General features: G+C 39.6%; 1 protein-coding gene across 1 annotated transcript in view; it reads right to left on the reverse strand.

Moving 5' to 3' along the window:
- Positions 1–15820, reverse strand: part of RXFP2 (relaxin family peptide receptor 2) — a 1407219-nt gene that overhangs the window by 324611 nt on the left and 1066788 nt on the right. Inside the window, exon 6 of the mRNA XM_086935135.1 lies at positions 14440–14511. Coding sequence (XP_086791261.1) covers positions 14440–14511 — 72 coding nt within the window. The remainder of the gene's footprint in view (positions 1–14439; positions 14512–15820) is intronic.

Below are 15820 nucleotides of genomic sequence, written 5' to 3' on the forward strand. Positions count from 1 at the left end.
ATTAAATAAATGAATAGTGGGGTGTTTTAAAAATTCATCTTTTGGAAAACCATGGTATTAGAAATAAAACTGCAGTTGTAAATAATGTATAAAGTTTTGTTTAGGCACTCCGCTATAGCATCGCGACTCCTCTTTTGGATCTTTACTGAATCCTCAGAGCAGAGTAAATGTGTGAATGAATGCAAGGTAGGAATGATGGGCCCAGTTATGAGAAAATAGTAAGTAGCTCTGCGGGTTAATGTGATGGTTTATGAAGAATTATTGGAGCTGCGCTGCACCAGTAATACTTGGTAGCAGAGCATAGGTTGCTATAGGTTAACTAGGATACATGATGTGTAAAATAGAAAATATAGAATTGTGATGTACAGAATTTTTGGACTAGCATCTGTTGAGTTCGTATTGCGTTATATGTAGTCTTGAAAAGGCTTCCGGATAGTGCTGGAAGCTGGTCACTCTGTCTGCAGGCAGAGGAAGTGTAGCAAGGGAAGTCGCACATCGAATAGTCTGTTTCAAAGTGGTGACATTGTCGTATGTTACAAGTTTAGGGACCTTTACGTGTAAAAGTGGTAAATGTATAGCGAGGGCAACCTGTGAAATCTTGGGTCTGAGTACAGGGATCATTGCGTATTCTGTCTTAAAACTGTACAGGAGAGAGTAATAAAGTTTAACCTAAGCTTGAGAGAAGGGTAAGGTTGAGGGAAGTGCTACTTTATCGGCAAAAATAAAAATTCTGTGGTAGAGAAGAGGTAAGCGCTGTCTACTGGAAATACAGAATTCTTGTGTGATTGTGGAAACTATCACTTTGCTTTTAGCGAAACAGACAAATGGAGTTGTTTTATGTAGTTACTAGCTGATTTTGCTGTAGAAAAGTGTAAACACAGTGTGCCGATAAATGTTGTAAAGTAGGGGTCAGTTGAAGCTGCAGAAGCCGGAGCAGGGCTGATGTCAAAAGTGTCGCACTGGGATTGGTCCCCGTGACCACGACAGAGTAAGGGCTGATTGGTGCATCAGCGAAAGCAGCGAAATAATTGGTTGAGCACTAGTGAAATGTATCTTGTTCTAATTGGTGCGATAGTGTGAACCGCGCTGCGATAGGCGGGTGTTACGAAGCAGTTTACGGAAGTGTGTGCGATCTTTTGAAAAGACAGGAGAATAATAACAAAATGGAATTTCATTACGGAATGGAGAAAGAGAAACCTTCATGGTTTCAAAAATTGAAAAATTAATTAAAAAAAGACAAAGTAATTTAAACTAGAGAGGGAAAAATAATTATTCCGCCGAAAACGCCTGCATCATACATGATGACAAAATATGGCTACCATACATGTATATGGTTAGAGAATTGGGCAAGGTATACCAGAAATGATGGTGCGTTAGCTTTCCCAGAAGAAAGATCTTTCAGTCCTGCGATATTAAGAAACTTGAGAGACAAGATGGTGAAGCTTGAACCAAGACCTAGACCAATTCAATTTGAAGGTTTGGCTGAGTGGGAAGATGAAATGCATGATTTAGAGAAAGAAAGGTATGGAGACTACCTAGGACCAAGGAATAGAGGTCGTAGATTTTGGAGAGAAACGCATGAGACTAGAATGCGAAGATGGAGAGATGCGAACATGTGTGATGGAATGTATCCCGTTAGATTGGTAGATGATGACAGAGGGCGAAAATGTAGAGAAAAGAGAAATAATATAGAAAAAGGGAATAGAAGTTATGAGGATTGTGGGTCTGAGGATGCAGTATTGGAAGAGATCCTAAATAGGAGACCACCGCCATAACAAGCAAATTCTATGGGTACAACTCCAAGTGCTCCACAGTTAGAAGATATACTAGCAGAAACTCCAAAACGATTTTCAAATTTTAGAGATCTCCCAGAAAGAGTAGAAATGAGATACGAACCAGATGTTCCATTAATTGGAACAAGATATACAGGGACACCTATACAAGGAAATGCAATGGAGAGTATGGGAAATATAGTAGAACAACAAGTTGAAGCACAACAGAGTACTGCTGAATATATACGATCAACAAATGAATTGGCTGAAAAGATACAGGAGCTTACTAAAAATATAGAAGCTGTAACTGTTCCGGTAACAATAGGTCCTGTAATCCCAGTGTTTAAAACCAGAAAATAAAAGAGCCATCTTTAACTATTCTTTTAAATCAGAGTTTACAAAAAGTAAAAGAAAAGGTTTAACCAGATTTGTCAGAAATTAAACGTACCAACCAAATAACACCGCCAGATTTGACTTTTAATCAGAGTCTTCCGTATAAATTCCCAACAGGAGCAGTCAGATTATGTAACTCCTGAGAAAAGTGTAGAGAAAATGGATTTAAAACAAACTCCAGTAGGGCCAACAGAGCAAGAATTAAGTGTTCAGGATGATGAGATCACGTTTATGTGCAAAAGTATTACGTGGAAAACAAAAAGCATGCATGAAAGGTTTGAAAGCCTAGCAAATGAAATGGATGTGGATTTTACAAAATATAAAATTTTGCAGAAACCGTATAGAGTGGATTTTACTGACAAAGATATAGAAAACATGATTACAGCAGGGAGAATTACTCACATAAAAGAATTAATTGTGTTACTGAGAAAATGGGGAAATATGGATAAGTGGAAAATGATTTGGACAAAGAAAAGAGAGGAAAGCAGTGAGAAATCCACATTAGCATTCCCGGTAAGAGAAAAGGAAGAGGTGGTAAAATAATTTCCTATGAGAGAAATACCTGGAGAAGGATATGTACATGCACCTTGGAGCAGACAAGATATTTTACCATTCACAAATGATTTTCCCAGATTGAGAGGGAAACCAGTGGAATGGTATAGGCAAGTAGATCAATTTGTGAAAGTTTCAAAGGTTTTATGAGAAGATTTAGATGGGCTGTTTTATGGTCAGAATGCAAGATTACAGTGAATTGCCCAAAAGAGGAATATCCACGAGATAAAGTGACAGGTGCTCCTGGATCTGAAGTGATGCGAAAATATGAGCAAGTGTTAGTGTTTTTGAAAAATTAAACTTCCACCGAAAGAAACAGATTGGGTAAAAATAGACAGGACAATATAAGAAGCCAAAGAGTCAGTTCATGCATTCTATGAAAGACTGTTATTGGTATTTAAACAGTACAGTGGAAATGAGGAATTGAATGAAGAAGATATGAGTCACTTTGTATATCGTTTTGTGTTTGGATTGAGACTAGAAATAGGGGATATGATTAAGCATAATTTGATGGGATGACAGTCATGTTCCGTGGACGAAGTTCTGAGACATGCAAAATATTGTAGTGATGACATTGAGGTAAAACAAATAAAACTCAAAGAGAAAGCAATGTGGGCACAAGTAAAGGTTGCAGAACATCAAGTAGCTCAGTTAGAAAATAGGAGTGCAGAAGGTAACCAAATTAGAGTGAAAGCAAATTCTAACAAGCCAAAATTAACTAGAAATATAGAAGAATTAAAGAAAAAATATCCATGTCATATTTGCGGTAGGATGGGGCATTGGAGGAAAGAGTGTAAGTACCCACCGAGAGTTAATCCGGAAAATACATCCTTGAATCCACAGGTGCAGAATGAGATAATTCAGCAACCATCGCCACCGTAACAGGTAGTTAATCCACAGTGTCAGGTGCCACAACCTCCACTTCCTCATAATGTAAACCTACAGAGATACAGTACAGAGACAGGATTCTGCTCAGGAGACCAGGTAACAAGAAATAATAGAGTGCATATGAGTTCGCAATACTGACTGAAAAAAGACAGAAGCGAGTCGGATGATAGTTTCTGACGGTGCCTAAGAGAGGGAGAAGAGTGCATGCTTGGCGCTACTCTAGAGGTAGATCAGTCTGGTCCAGATGTGAATGGAAAGGTGAATGATGTAGATGCGACTTTCCTAGTGGACACAGGTGCTACCCATTCTACTGTTAGATCAGTGGAAATTCAAAATCTTCCTCTCTCGGGTGAACACATTCAAGTGGTAGGTGTAGCAAATCAGCAGATTAAAATGTCCTTGACATAACCAATGGAAATAGAGATTGGAAATTTCAAAGACATGCATCAGTTTGTTGTGTGTGACAGTAGTCCTGTAAATCTCCTTGGAAGGGACATACTGTGTAAAATGAACTGTGCCATTTGTTGCTCACCAGATGGCATAGAGCTCCAAACTCCAGATGAGGATAGTCTATATAAAATGACAATGACACTAATTGAAGCAGAAAAGAATAAAATGTTTCCTATGTTTGATCGAGAGAAAATACCTAAAGAACTGAAAGAGGTAGTCAAATTACAAGTGTGGAATTTTACAGGAGAGGATATTGGTTTGATGAAAAATCTAGATCATGTAAAAGTTTCTGTAAAAGAAGGAGTAAGTTATCCGAATATTCCTCAATACAAAATGACAGCTGAAACAATTGAAGGAATAACGCCATTGATAGAAAAAATGATTGAGCAAGGAATTTTGAGAGAAATAGAAAGCAGTCCTTGTAATGCACCGATGATGGGATTGAAAAAACCTAATGGAACGTTCCGAATAGTACAGGATCTAAGAAAGGTAAATAAAATAGTTGTTCCATGTTTTCCAATTGTGCCAAACCCAGCAGTAATTCTATACCAAATTCCACATGATGCAGAATGGTATACAGTTATTGATCTATGTAATGCGTTCTTTACAGTTCCATTACACCCTGAAAGCCAACCAATATTTGCGTTCCAATTCAAAAATCGTATTTTAGCGTGGTGTCAAACTCCTCAGGGGTATACTGAAAGTCCCTCAATCTTTAATCAATTGTTAAAGAAATCATTAGAAGATCTGAGTCTACCATGAGAATCAGTTCTAGTGCAGTAAATTGATGACCTGTTATTGGCATCAAAAACAAAAGAAGCATGTGTTTCAGACACTGTTACCTTGTTAAATCATCTGGCAGATGAAGGACATAAAGTGTCACCGTTAAAAATTACAGTTTTGTCAAAAAGAAGTACAATATTTGGGCCACAAGATTGCTAAGGGAATCAGACAGGTAACTTTAGAAAGAATCAAAATGATACAGGGAATGAAACCTCCAAAAACACAGAGACAAGTGAGAATGTTTCTTGGAATGGTCGGATACTGTCGACAATGGATTAGTGGGTTTTCACTAATAGCTAAACCTTTGCAGAGATTGACGAAAGCAGATGTAAAAGACCCAATAACTCTGAATAAGTCAGAACTGGAAGCTTTTGAGCAGCTAAAAGCAAGCCTATGTGAAGCACACGCTTTAGGAATGCCTGATTATGAAAAAGAGTTTGAGCTATACTGCAGTGAGAGGGAAGGATGTGCTTTGTCAGTTTAATACAGAGACATGAAAAGCTGAGAAATCCAACTGCATACTTTTCTGCTGTTCTGGATCCTGTTGCGAAGGCATTGCCGGGATGTTTAAAGGCAGTAGCTGCTACAAGCATGAGTATTGAACAAAGTGAAGGTAAGTGATGGGATTTCCGTTTAGAGTGTATGTACCTCACTCGGTGGAGATTCTCCTCACTAGAACTAAGACACAGTACCTTACCAATAACCGAATGACAAAATATGGGAAGACAATTTTACAATTTTAAGATGTGTAAATGTGAATCCATCTACATTATTGCCTGATACCATGAATGTGGAAGTAAGAAATGAAGTGGATCATAAATGTCTGGATGTACTAGAATATTGCACCAAACCAAGGTCTGACATCAAAGATGTACCTTTACCTGAATCTGACTATGTGATGTTTGTTGATGGATCATGTCTGAGAACAGATGAGGGTGTACTGAGCGCTGCATATGCTGTTTGTACAGTAGAAGATGTCTTGGAAGCATCTTGTCTGAAAGAAATCCGTTCAGCTCAAATTGCAGAATTGATTGGTTTGATTCGAGCATGTGAGTCGGGAAAAGAAATCAGGATCACCATAGTGACTGACATTCAATATGGATTTGGGGTTGTCCATGACTATGGTCAACTGTGGTCCCAAAGAGGTTATATGACTTCAGCAGGATCCCCCATTAGAAATGCTGAATTTGTGAAAATGTTGATTGATGCCATACAATTGCCAGATAAGCTAGCTGTAGTTAAATGTGCAGCTCATAAGAAGGAAGATGACTATATAACACATGGTAATGCATATGTTGATTCAATTGCTAAATACTGTGCCAAAAATCAAGCATCTATTAATCGGGATAGACAAACTGAACATGTTTCAAGTCCTTTGATGCTAACAACTGTAGTGGAGACATGGCAGGAGGTAAAACAAATGCAGGAAGAAGCTAGTGGGGAAGAAAAGGATAACTGGTTAAAGGCAGGATGTAGACAAAGAGAAGAGGTTGAAATCTGGGTTTACAAAGATGAAAGACCAGTAATGCCAGATAACATGATCTCAGATATGGCCCGAATTTATCATGGTCAAGCTCATATTGGAAGAGACGCTATGGTTAGATTGTTTACACAGACATGGTATAATCCAAAGTTTAGGATGATTGCTGATAGCCCTTGTCAAAGATGCCTTGTGTCTCAACAACTGAACCCAAGAAGAAAAACTGTTGTGAGTCTGGGAACCATAAGACGGGAGGGAGGTCCATTAACCAGAATGCAGTTAGACTTCAATTAGCTTCCTCCATGTAAAAGACTTGGGTATGTGCTTGTGATCATTTGTCTATTCTCACGATGGGTTGAAGCATTCCCCACTAGGAGGAATGATGGAGTGACAGTTGCCAAACTCCTGTTATGCAAGATAATACCACACTACGGTTTCCCAGTAACTATTGAAACAGATCGTGGATCTCACTTTCACAATGAATTAATGCAAATGATGTGTAAAGCACTGGACATTCATCAAAAGTTGCATTGTGCTTACAGACCAGAAAGCTTCAGGGGTGGTCGAACAAGTAAATGGTAACAATAAAAAACAGAATCACCAAAATGTGATTGGCCACAGGACTAAAGTGGCTCGATGCCCTGCCACTTGTTCTAATGACCCTGAGGAGTACTCCTGACAAAAGAACAAGATTGAGCCCGCAGGAGATTTTGATGGGAAGAGTAATGAGACAAGCATTTGTACCAGTTGATAAACTGTTGAGCATAAATGATGATATCATACTGGATTACTGCAAACATCTTTCTGATGTAGTAACTTCTGTGTTCCATCAGGTGGGAACTGAGTCACAAACAAAAGAAAAACATCCAGCTCATGATCTAGTCCCTGGAGATTGGGTACGGATAAAGGTTCGCAGGAGAAGAAATTATCTGGTGCCTCGATGGCAAAGACCACGACAAGTCATTCTTGTCAGTACCACTGCAGTTAAGTGGGCTGGACTAAAAAGATGGGTGCACGCCAGTCACACTATTTGTGTGCCAGAGCCTGAAAATTAGCAGGAGAGTGAAAGCACCACTGATTCAGACACTGAAGGTGAACCAGAAAGAGATCCAGATATTGAAGCTAGACCTGTTCGTCGACATCTGGAGATATCAGATACTAGCTCTGCATCAGAAGGTGAAAATGAAATTGTTGAAATACCAAATATTGAAGATCGACCTGTAAGTCGGGATTTGGTAGAAACTGATACCAGCATGGACACTGAGCAAAGTGAAAAGAAAGCTGGTAATTCGGGAAATACTGAAGGACAGTCTGAAAGCACTGAAAGCAGGAACCGAAATCTCAAAACTGGTGAAAAGGAAATAACTCACGATGAGGATGAGCTTCCAGGTACCAGCTATGGAGAAGTTCCTAACAGAGTGAAAGAACTGACCAGAGACAATTTAAATTCCGAAAAAGAATCAGATCCTGTAAAATTCAATATAAATGAAACTATAGAAAGATCTGAAACAGAGACAGAAGACAGTGATGACGAAGCTGATTTAAGGAGAAGTTCGAGAAAACGAACTTGGAGAGTGGAGCGAAACACTACTGAACCTGAAATAAAAAGACTTAGAAAAAGAGATAATTGGCCTAAAGAAATTGATGAACTGAAAATTAAACTGGTTATTAAAGCAAAAGTGCAAGAGGATCAAGTAAATGAAATAACCAGACAAAAGGAGTTGTTGAGAAAGAAAATAGAATTTGTGCAAAGGCCAAAAAGAGTGAGACGTCAAAAGTACAAATCACCTGAGTGGACCTACATGGTGTTGCCTCCAATAGGAGAAGCAAACAGCAGCCAAGAGACCTTGCATAGCCAAGGTTTTGAAAACGAAAGTGAGTAAACTGTAACATAAAGAAAGCAAAAGGGTTTTCCAAATGTGACAGTGAAAAGCAAGGGATATATATATATCGAAACGAAAGCTGTAATGGAATTCGAAGGAACATCGTAAGTGAAAACAAGGTTGAAAAGAGACAATTGAAAGAAAAAAAAATGAGATATTTGCTGTCTACAAAAAAGAAGAAAAAAATATGGCTACTACTGAAGTGACTAAATCCAAATGTTCTATTTTTAGAAAATGGTGTAGAATGTGGCTAATTTGAACTGGAATATTGATGTTAATATGGTTAATTCTTGCTATTTTTATTCATTTTACTCCTGACATTGAAAGACTAAAAATAAATGAGAGTTTGAAAGATAAAAATAATGATTTGAAAAATGCGAAATTACATGTACATAGGACGTGAAATCCATCAAGATAATTCGGTCAGTGATTTTTCTAAAAACACCTTTTCAAAATTATTGTCTGAATATGTGAGGACAATGGATGCCAGCGATTGCTACGTTTGTGTAAAGCTGCCTGCATCTGTGTCGGAAGGAGTTACCTACCACCATTTGCCATTGACATATGGCGTGACCTGTAGTGTTATATCAAGTCTATTTTATAGATCAGGAAAATTAGAATACTACTATTCTGATTCAGATGATGTATTTGCGAAATTGAAAATTGTAGCAGAACTAAATCAAATTAAGCCTGCTAAAGTTTTTGGTGAATATTATTGGGAAACACAAGAATTGACACATGATTATGCTTTTAAACATAATTTGACTTGTAAAATAAGAAATGAGGAAAAAGTTTTCCTGAATATGGTAGAAGAAAGGAGACAACAATGTAAGAGACGAGAAAAAGTAAAACAGACTAAATCCACAAAATGGGCATTTTCAGATGATAATATTGAAGGACATAATGTAAATGTGGCTATAAGTATAGATATGCCAATGTTAGGGAAATTATGTATTCAAAGAGATAACACTGTGTATGACAATTACTTTGTGGGCGCGAGTCAATGTGAAGATACATATGTTATCAAAGGGGGATGGGGATTTAAAGGTGGAAATGACCCAGTTTTTCTGGGAATTTATTTTCTCTGTGGGAACAAAGCTTATTATAGGTTACCTGACCACTGGTATTGCTCCTGCTATATTGGATTGGTCTTTCCAAAAATGTTCCATGTTGACAGAGGTACGAATGGAATTCATGAAATAGGTAAACCCCTAAGTCGTAGAAAAAGAGAGAGTGTAATTGAAATAATAGGTGATGTTTTTGGAGCACTGATACCAGCAGTAGGCATATTATTTAATGCAAATCGAATTAGAACATTTTCAACAATAGTAGATAGACTGTCAACAGATAAAGCTGGAGGATTTTTAATGGCTAACACTGAAATGTTTGCTATGAGAAGTATGGTAATGCAAAATCGACTTGCTTTAGATATAATATTGGCAAAAGAGGAAGGAGTCTATCGAATTTAAAAAGTCCAACACTGTTGCACGTACATTCCTGATAAGAGTTGGAACATTAAGAGATACATTACAAATATTACACAATTACATAAAGAAATAGAACCACTAGAAGTAGGTGTTCTTGATAGAAGTTTATCAGCAGTTAGAAATTGGTTTTATGAAATAAGTAGATCTATAATAGGTAAAATACTAATACCAGTAACTGTAATAATAGTAGTTATCTTAATTTGAGATTAAGTTGTCAATGTAGGCAGAGAAGAAATGTCAAAAGGTCTTGGAAGTAAAAGATTGAAGAAAAACATGACAGAGAAAGAGAAAAAGGTGATATTGAGATGGAACAATTTAAAGAAACGTTTTATCAGGATACAAAGAAATTAGAAGAAACAGAAATGTAACTAGTACTAATTAAAAGAATTTGATATATGTTGAGTTAGAACATTTCTACATTTTGGGAGGTATTTGGTGATAAAATCACCAAAGGGGAAAGTTGATGGAGCAAGGTGGAAACAAAAATGTTTGTAGACCCCTTGTAAGATTAACTTTCCATAACAGTAATAAGTACTAAATGTACAGTTTTGATATGTACCAACATAAAATAGAAAGCACACACACAAATATATGTGGAATACTAATTTGCATGGATTTGCAAAGCATAATTTACTAATTTGTCGTATATTGTGTTATAGAGAGTACGCATTTGTTATAATCTAATTGAGAATTGCATGAATGTGCTTTTGTCTGTTTATTTGTGGCATAAATCATGAAGATTGGTAAGTCAAACTACGCATATATGTTGCTTAAATCTAGGTAAACACTAACCGGGATATCATTAGAAAGGGGGAGGTAAACAGAAAGGGCTTTATTTCATAAATTTACATTTATTTGTGTTTGTTTCTGTAATAGTTCCTAAATTGAGCCTTTAAAGATGGATGCTGACTGAAATTCCGAGATGGCGGTAGAAGTGCGCAGGCGCCAGATCAGAGATGCGAGCTGCTTGAGACTGAGCAGTATGGGTAAAGGACAGCGTGGCCATTTCATGGAGCCTAAGCCAAGACTGGTGAAGTCAGCATGTTGGTTTGTGGGAAAAGTACATCAAATTACAATTTAAAGGACACTTCAAAGGAAGTAAAACTTAGGACAATGGCACCCCAGTTTGCCGCGATGTAAAGATGACTTCGCCCAAAATTGAACTGCAAAATGATGAGGTGATGCTCATCCGACTCTAAATTGACCAATCCCAGACATTCTAGGACTTAAGAGTTATGAATTTAGATAGATAAGTTAGTGAAAAAGGGTATAAAAGAGGACATTTGGGACATTGAAAAAAGCTTGCTTTTTTGCACACTGAGATGCTGTTGGTCTGCACAATTTCTCCTATGGCGCAGGGACTTTGACATTTTTCTGAACTTTAATTTTTGAATGGGTGCAAAGTCCTGAGAGAGAAAGGGAGATAGACAGAGAGGTTTTCTTTTGGAACTATTACATTCTATGCTGATGTTGTTGCTGCTATATCTGGGTAATATGCCTCAAACTTATTTTTCAAAGCTGTCATTGCTAATAAATGAATGTTATTGAAATGTAACTTTTCTTTCAGGATTTATTGCATAACTGAATTCTTTTCATTTCAGTAAAACGTAAAGATCATGCTAGGAGATTTAATCTCTAAATAAAAATTAAATAAATGGAGAATTAAACAGGTCTTGTTGTCCTTTAGTTAACTTTTACTAGCAGATCCATTAAATAAATGAATAGTGGGGTGTTTTAAAAATTCATCTTTTAGAAAACCATGGTATTAGAAATAAAACTGCAGTTGTGAATAATGTATAAAGTTTAGTTTAGGCACTCCGCTATAGCACCGCGACTCCTCTTTTGGATCTTTACTGAATCCTCAGAGCAGAGTAAATGTGTGAATGAATGCAAGGTAGGAATGATGGGTCCAGTTGTGAGAAAATAGTAAGTAGCTGCGCGGGTTAAGGTGATGGTTTATGAAGAATTTTTGGAGCCGCGCTGCACCACGCCCCATGAAGGCCACCTGGTTCACCACTGACCTCCATGAATCCAGACGCACCTACAGACATCCCAAAAAACGATGGAAGAACAACAAAACCACTGAAGACCAGACCATCTAAAAGATCACCATGAAAGAATACCACCAACTCATCAGATCCACCAAAAGGACCTTTATCTGGAACAAAATCCTCGCCAACTCCAGCAACTCTAAGGAACTCTTCTGCATCATCCAGCAATTCACCAAACCCCCCAGCGAAGTCTTGAATGTCACACCCTCCCAGGACCTCTGCAACAAGCTTGGCTCCTACTTCCATCTGAAAATCAAGGACCTCTACGACCACTTCAGCAACCAGACTCCAGAAACCACTCCTTCCTCCATCGATGACAGCGAGCCTACCATCGCCACCTGGAACCCCGGACACCACTTCAGATGCTGCCATGACCAAGAAGAGCACTCACTCAGGAGCCCCTACGGCCCCCTGCCTGCTGCACATCTTCCACAGAGTCGCCATAGCACCCAAGCTATGAAGCACCGTCCATGCCACCTTCGAATCCAGCCCATTCCCATTAACTAGAAATGTGCAGAAGTCAAGCCCCTTCTCAAGAAACCCTCTGAAGACCCGACGGACCTGAAAAATGACCGACCCATTTCTCTCCTTCCCTTCGTGGCCAAAGTCATCAAGGAGATCATCAATGCCCAGCTGACAATCTTCATTGAAAAGAACGTCATCTTCGACCCTTCCCATTCTGGATTCCTCAGCAACCATAACACTGAGACCATCCTCCTCGCTGCCACAGACAACATCTGGATGCTCCTCGACCAAGGCAACACTGCGGCCCTCATCCTACTAGACCTTTCTGCAGCCTTCAACACCGTCTTCCACTGCACTCTCACATCCAGACTCCACAGAGCTGGCATACAGGGAACCGCCCTCGACTGGCTCAACTCCTCTCTCCGGCAGAACCCAAAGAGCAGACTCCCCCCCTTCCTCTCTGAATCCACAGAGATCAACTGCGCAGTACCCCATGGATCATCGCTCAGTCCCACGCTCTTCAACATCTACATGGCCCCCCTCTCTGCCATAGTCAGACAGCATGGACTCAGTATAGTATCCTATGCTGATGACACCTAGCTCAACCCCCCACTTACGAAGGAGCCCAAAGCCACCAGACTCAGCTTCCAGGAAGGAATAAAAGACAGTGCATCCTGGATGAGCAGCAGCTGTCTGAAGCTCAACTCAGAGAAGACAGAAGTCCTCGTCCTCGGACCCACCCCTTCAGCTTAGGACAACACCTGCTAGCCCACCGCCCTCTGCAACTCTCCCACCCCCAAGGACCACGCACAGAACCTCGCCATCATACTCCTTTCTCACCATGACCCGCCAGATCAACATCGTCACCTCCACTTGCTTCAACACCCTCCGCATCCTTCGCAAGACCATCAAATGGATCCCCCCGAATCCAGAAAGACCATCACCCATGCACTCATAACAAACAGACTGGACTATGGAAATGCTCTCTACACTGGAATCAACAAATCCCTACTATGCAAACTCCAGACCATCCAGAACACCGCAGCCAGACTCGTCCTCTGCATCCCATGACATCATCACATCACCCAACACCTGTGAGACCTCCACTGGCTTCCCGTTGCAAAGAGAGTAACTTTCAAGCTACTCACCCACGCCTACCAATCCCTCCACAACACCGGACCCAAATACCTCAACGAAAGAGTCTCCTTCCACGTACTCAAGAGAAACTTCCGTTGTGCTGACCTCGCCATAGCAGAAACCCTGCGCATCCTCAGGGCCAGAGCAGGTGGAAGAGACTTTGCCTACGTTGCAGCAAAGGCCTGGAACGAGCTCCCGGTCAACATCAGACGCGCCTCCACTCTGCACACCTTCAGGAAGAGCCTCAAGATCTGGCTCTACGGCACCCCCCACAACCCCAGCGCCTTGAGACCTTCACGGGCGAGTAGTGGGCTTCACAATTCCCTGATTGATTGATTGATTGATTGATTGACTGATGGTGGACTACCATCCACCTCAACCAATAATCCACTTAGGCAAGTATGTACTGTTGAAAGGGGAAGAGTTATAAAAGGGGTGTCTTTCACCTCCTTCCGAGTCGTAATGGTGTGTGGTAATAATTTGTAACTGGAATTCTAGTTGCAAACCATTGATGGAATACTTACCTCTCATAGCAGATGGTACACGTTTGGAAAACTTCCATTTTTCATTTTGTGAATGCCAGCTGCAGGTATCAGGGGACCACTGCATGCTTTACAATGCCATTCACTGTATGGCAATATTTATTTTTGAAGGCAGACCATGTCCCTTTAGATCCTCTCTACATGTTTTCACAGACATTTGCAAGGAGTTACAAAAGTCCTCTATCTCATAAATATGAATGAGGCAGGGGTTTTGTGATCCCCTATGAATGGCCATTTTATGACATATATCTGATTAGTGCACCAGTCACAGCGCAAAACAAAGATGGGATTGCAAAGAAGTCAATCTGAAAAAAACACTTACTGCTTTGTCATCTCATTGTAGAATATAGATCAATATACCCTCACTGAAACTATGCAATGGTATCAGCATCTATTGGTAAGGATCATGCCAGCGCGCTAGTTTCATGCCAAGTTTTGTTTAATTCTATACAACAGTTTTTGCTTGTAGCAGAGAGCAAAAATCATGGACCTGGACAAGTACAATCAAATCCAATTCACATCATTACTATACTGAGGTTTGTTAAAGCATACTCACAGTCTTTGAAGCTGGTGCAATCCAACAAATGCTCTGTGGGATACAATTCGAAGGCAATTATTTTGTAGAAATCTGTGAAGAACATGATAAAATTATACAAGGAGCATATAGCTTTGCATTTTCACAGATTGCATCAAGATCGTTTATTACATTTTGTAGAATGTCTCTTCACACCTTTAATGATATTAACTCATAATGAGATGAGTGATTAATGTGTGCAGGTGTTTATAAGAGGTCAATACTAGTGCTTATTTCTGGAAATTGGATTTACTTTGTGTTTCATTAACAGACTCTGACCAAGAGGAAGGTTGGCCATCTATAGCACCAGCTACTCACATCCATTACGCACAGAAACAGTGTGAATAGTGTAGTTTCAGCATTTAAGGCGAACTTTAATTTTCCCTACCATATCTATTCACTTATGGAAAAAAAGGCATTTTCGGGCGTTTTACTGTAATTTGGTGCGTCTATCAGACTCCACCCCAGGAGGCAGCCTTCGTTCTTTTATGGAAGTGCTGACTCCGAGTGTGGATAGACAGGCATAAGTCAGTATCGCCCATACAGTATGGCCCAGGCCATAACAAACACCCATGCCAATTCAACAGGTGTGGCAGGTCAGTTGGCTTTTGCTGGTTCATTAGGTATTGTATATACATTTGGTTAGAGCTTGAACAGCTTTAGGTGTTTGCAGAACCTGACAATACAATGTGTCTTTTTCGTTGAGAAAGTTCGAATGACCTTTATCCACGAATGGTATGTCACTGAAGATTTTCCTTTGGAGAAACAATGCTTTTGAGTGTGCTTTTTATCTTTCTCATCCAAAATTAAATGGATCAGAGAGGGACAAAGTAGAATGTTCTGGTGTTAATCGTATTAAACACTCAAAACACTTTCTGATGCACATTCACCCATGAGCACTTCACTCATGCCCACCTTGCTGCCCACGGACCACCTTCCTTTTGGCCCTTATGTTGATCTACTTGGTAGTATTTAAATGGCTGCTGGGCCCATGGAGTACTAAGTGCGTGAATCTGAGGAGGGATATGCTCTGCAGACTTACAATATGGTTAGTACCTGTGGCAGCTGTCTGCTCCCTACCGCTAAAGAGCCTGCAATATGTGAAAGCTGTGTTACACCGTGAATACAGTTTCAGTGGAAAATGGAAACAAAATGGAACGCCAATATGATAAATTGAGGTGTAAAATGTAGATAACCCGGATTTTCATAATCACTTCGAAAAATGTGTAATGCTACTCCATAGGTTTTTTTTTTATCTGACCAGTTAAAAGGTACAATGCTCTTTAAATTGTTCCCCTGGAATTACTTATTCAATCTGCTTTGCTATTTCGCATTCTTCATAAAGTGGCAGAGTAATACTTTC

The sequence above is a fragment of the Lissotriton vulgaris genome, chromosome 8, assembly GCF_964263255.1.
Source record: "Lissotriton vulgaris chromosome 8, aLisVul1.2, whole genome shotgun sequence".
In the NCBI taxonomy this organism is placed as follows: Eukaryota; Metazoa; Chordata; class Amphibia; order Caudata; family Salamandridae; genus Lissotriton; species Lissotriton vulgaris.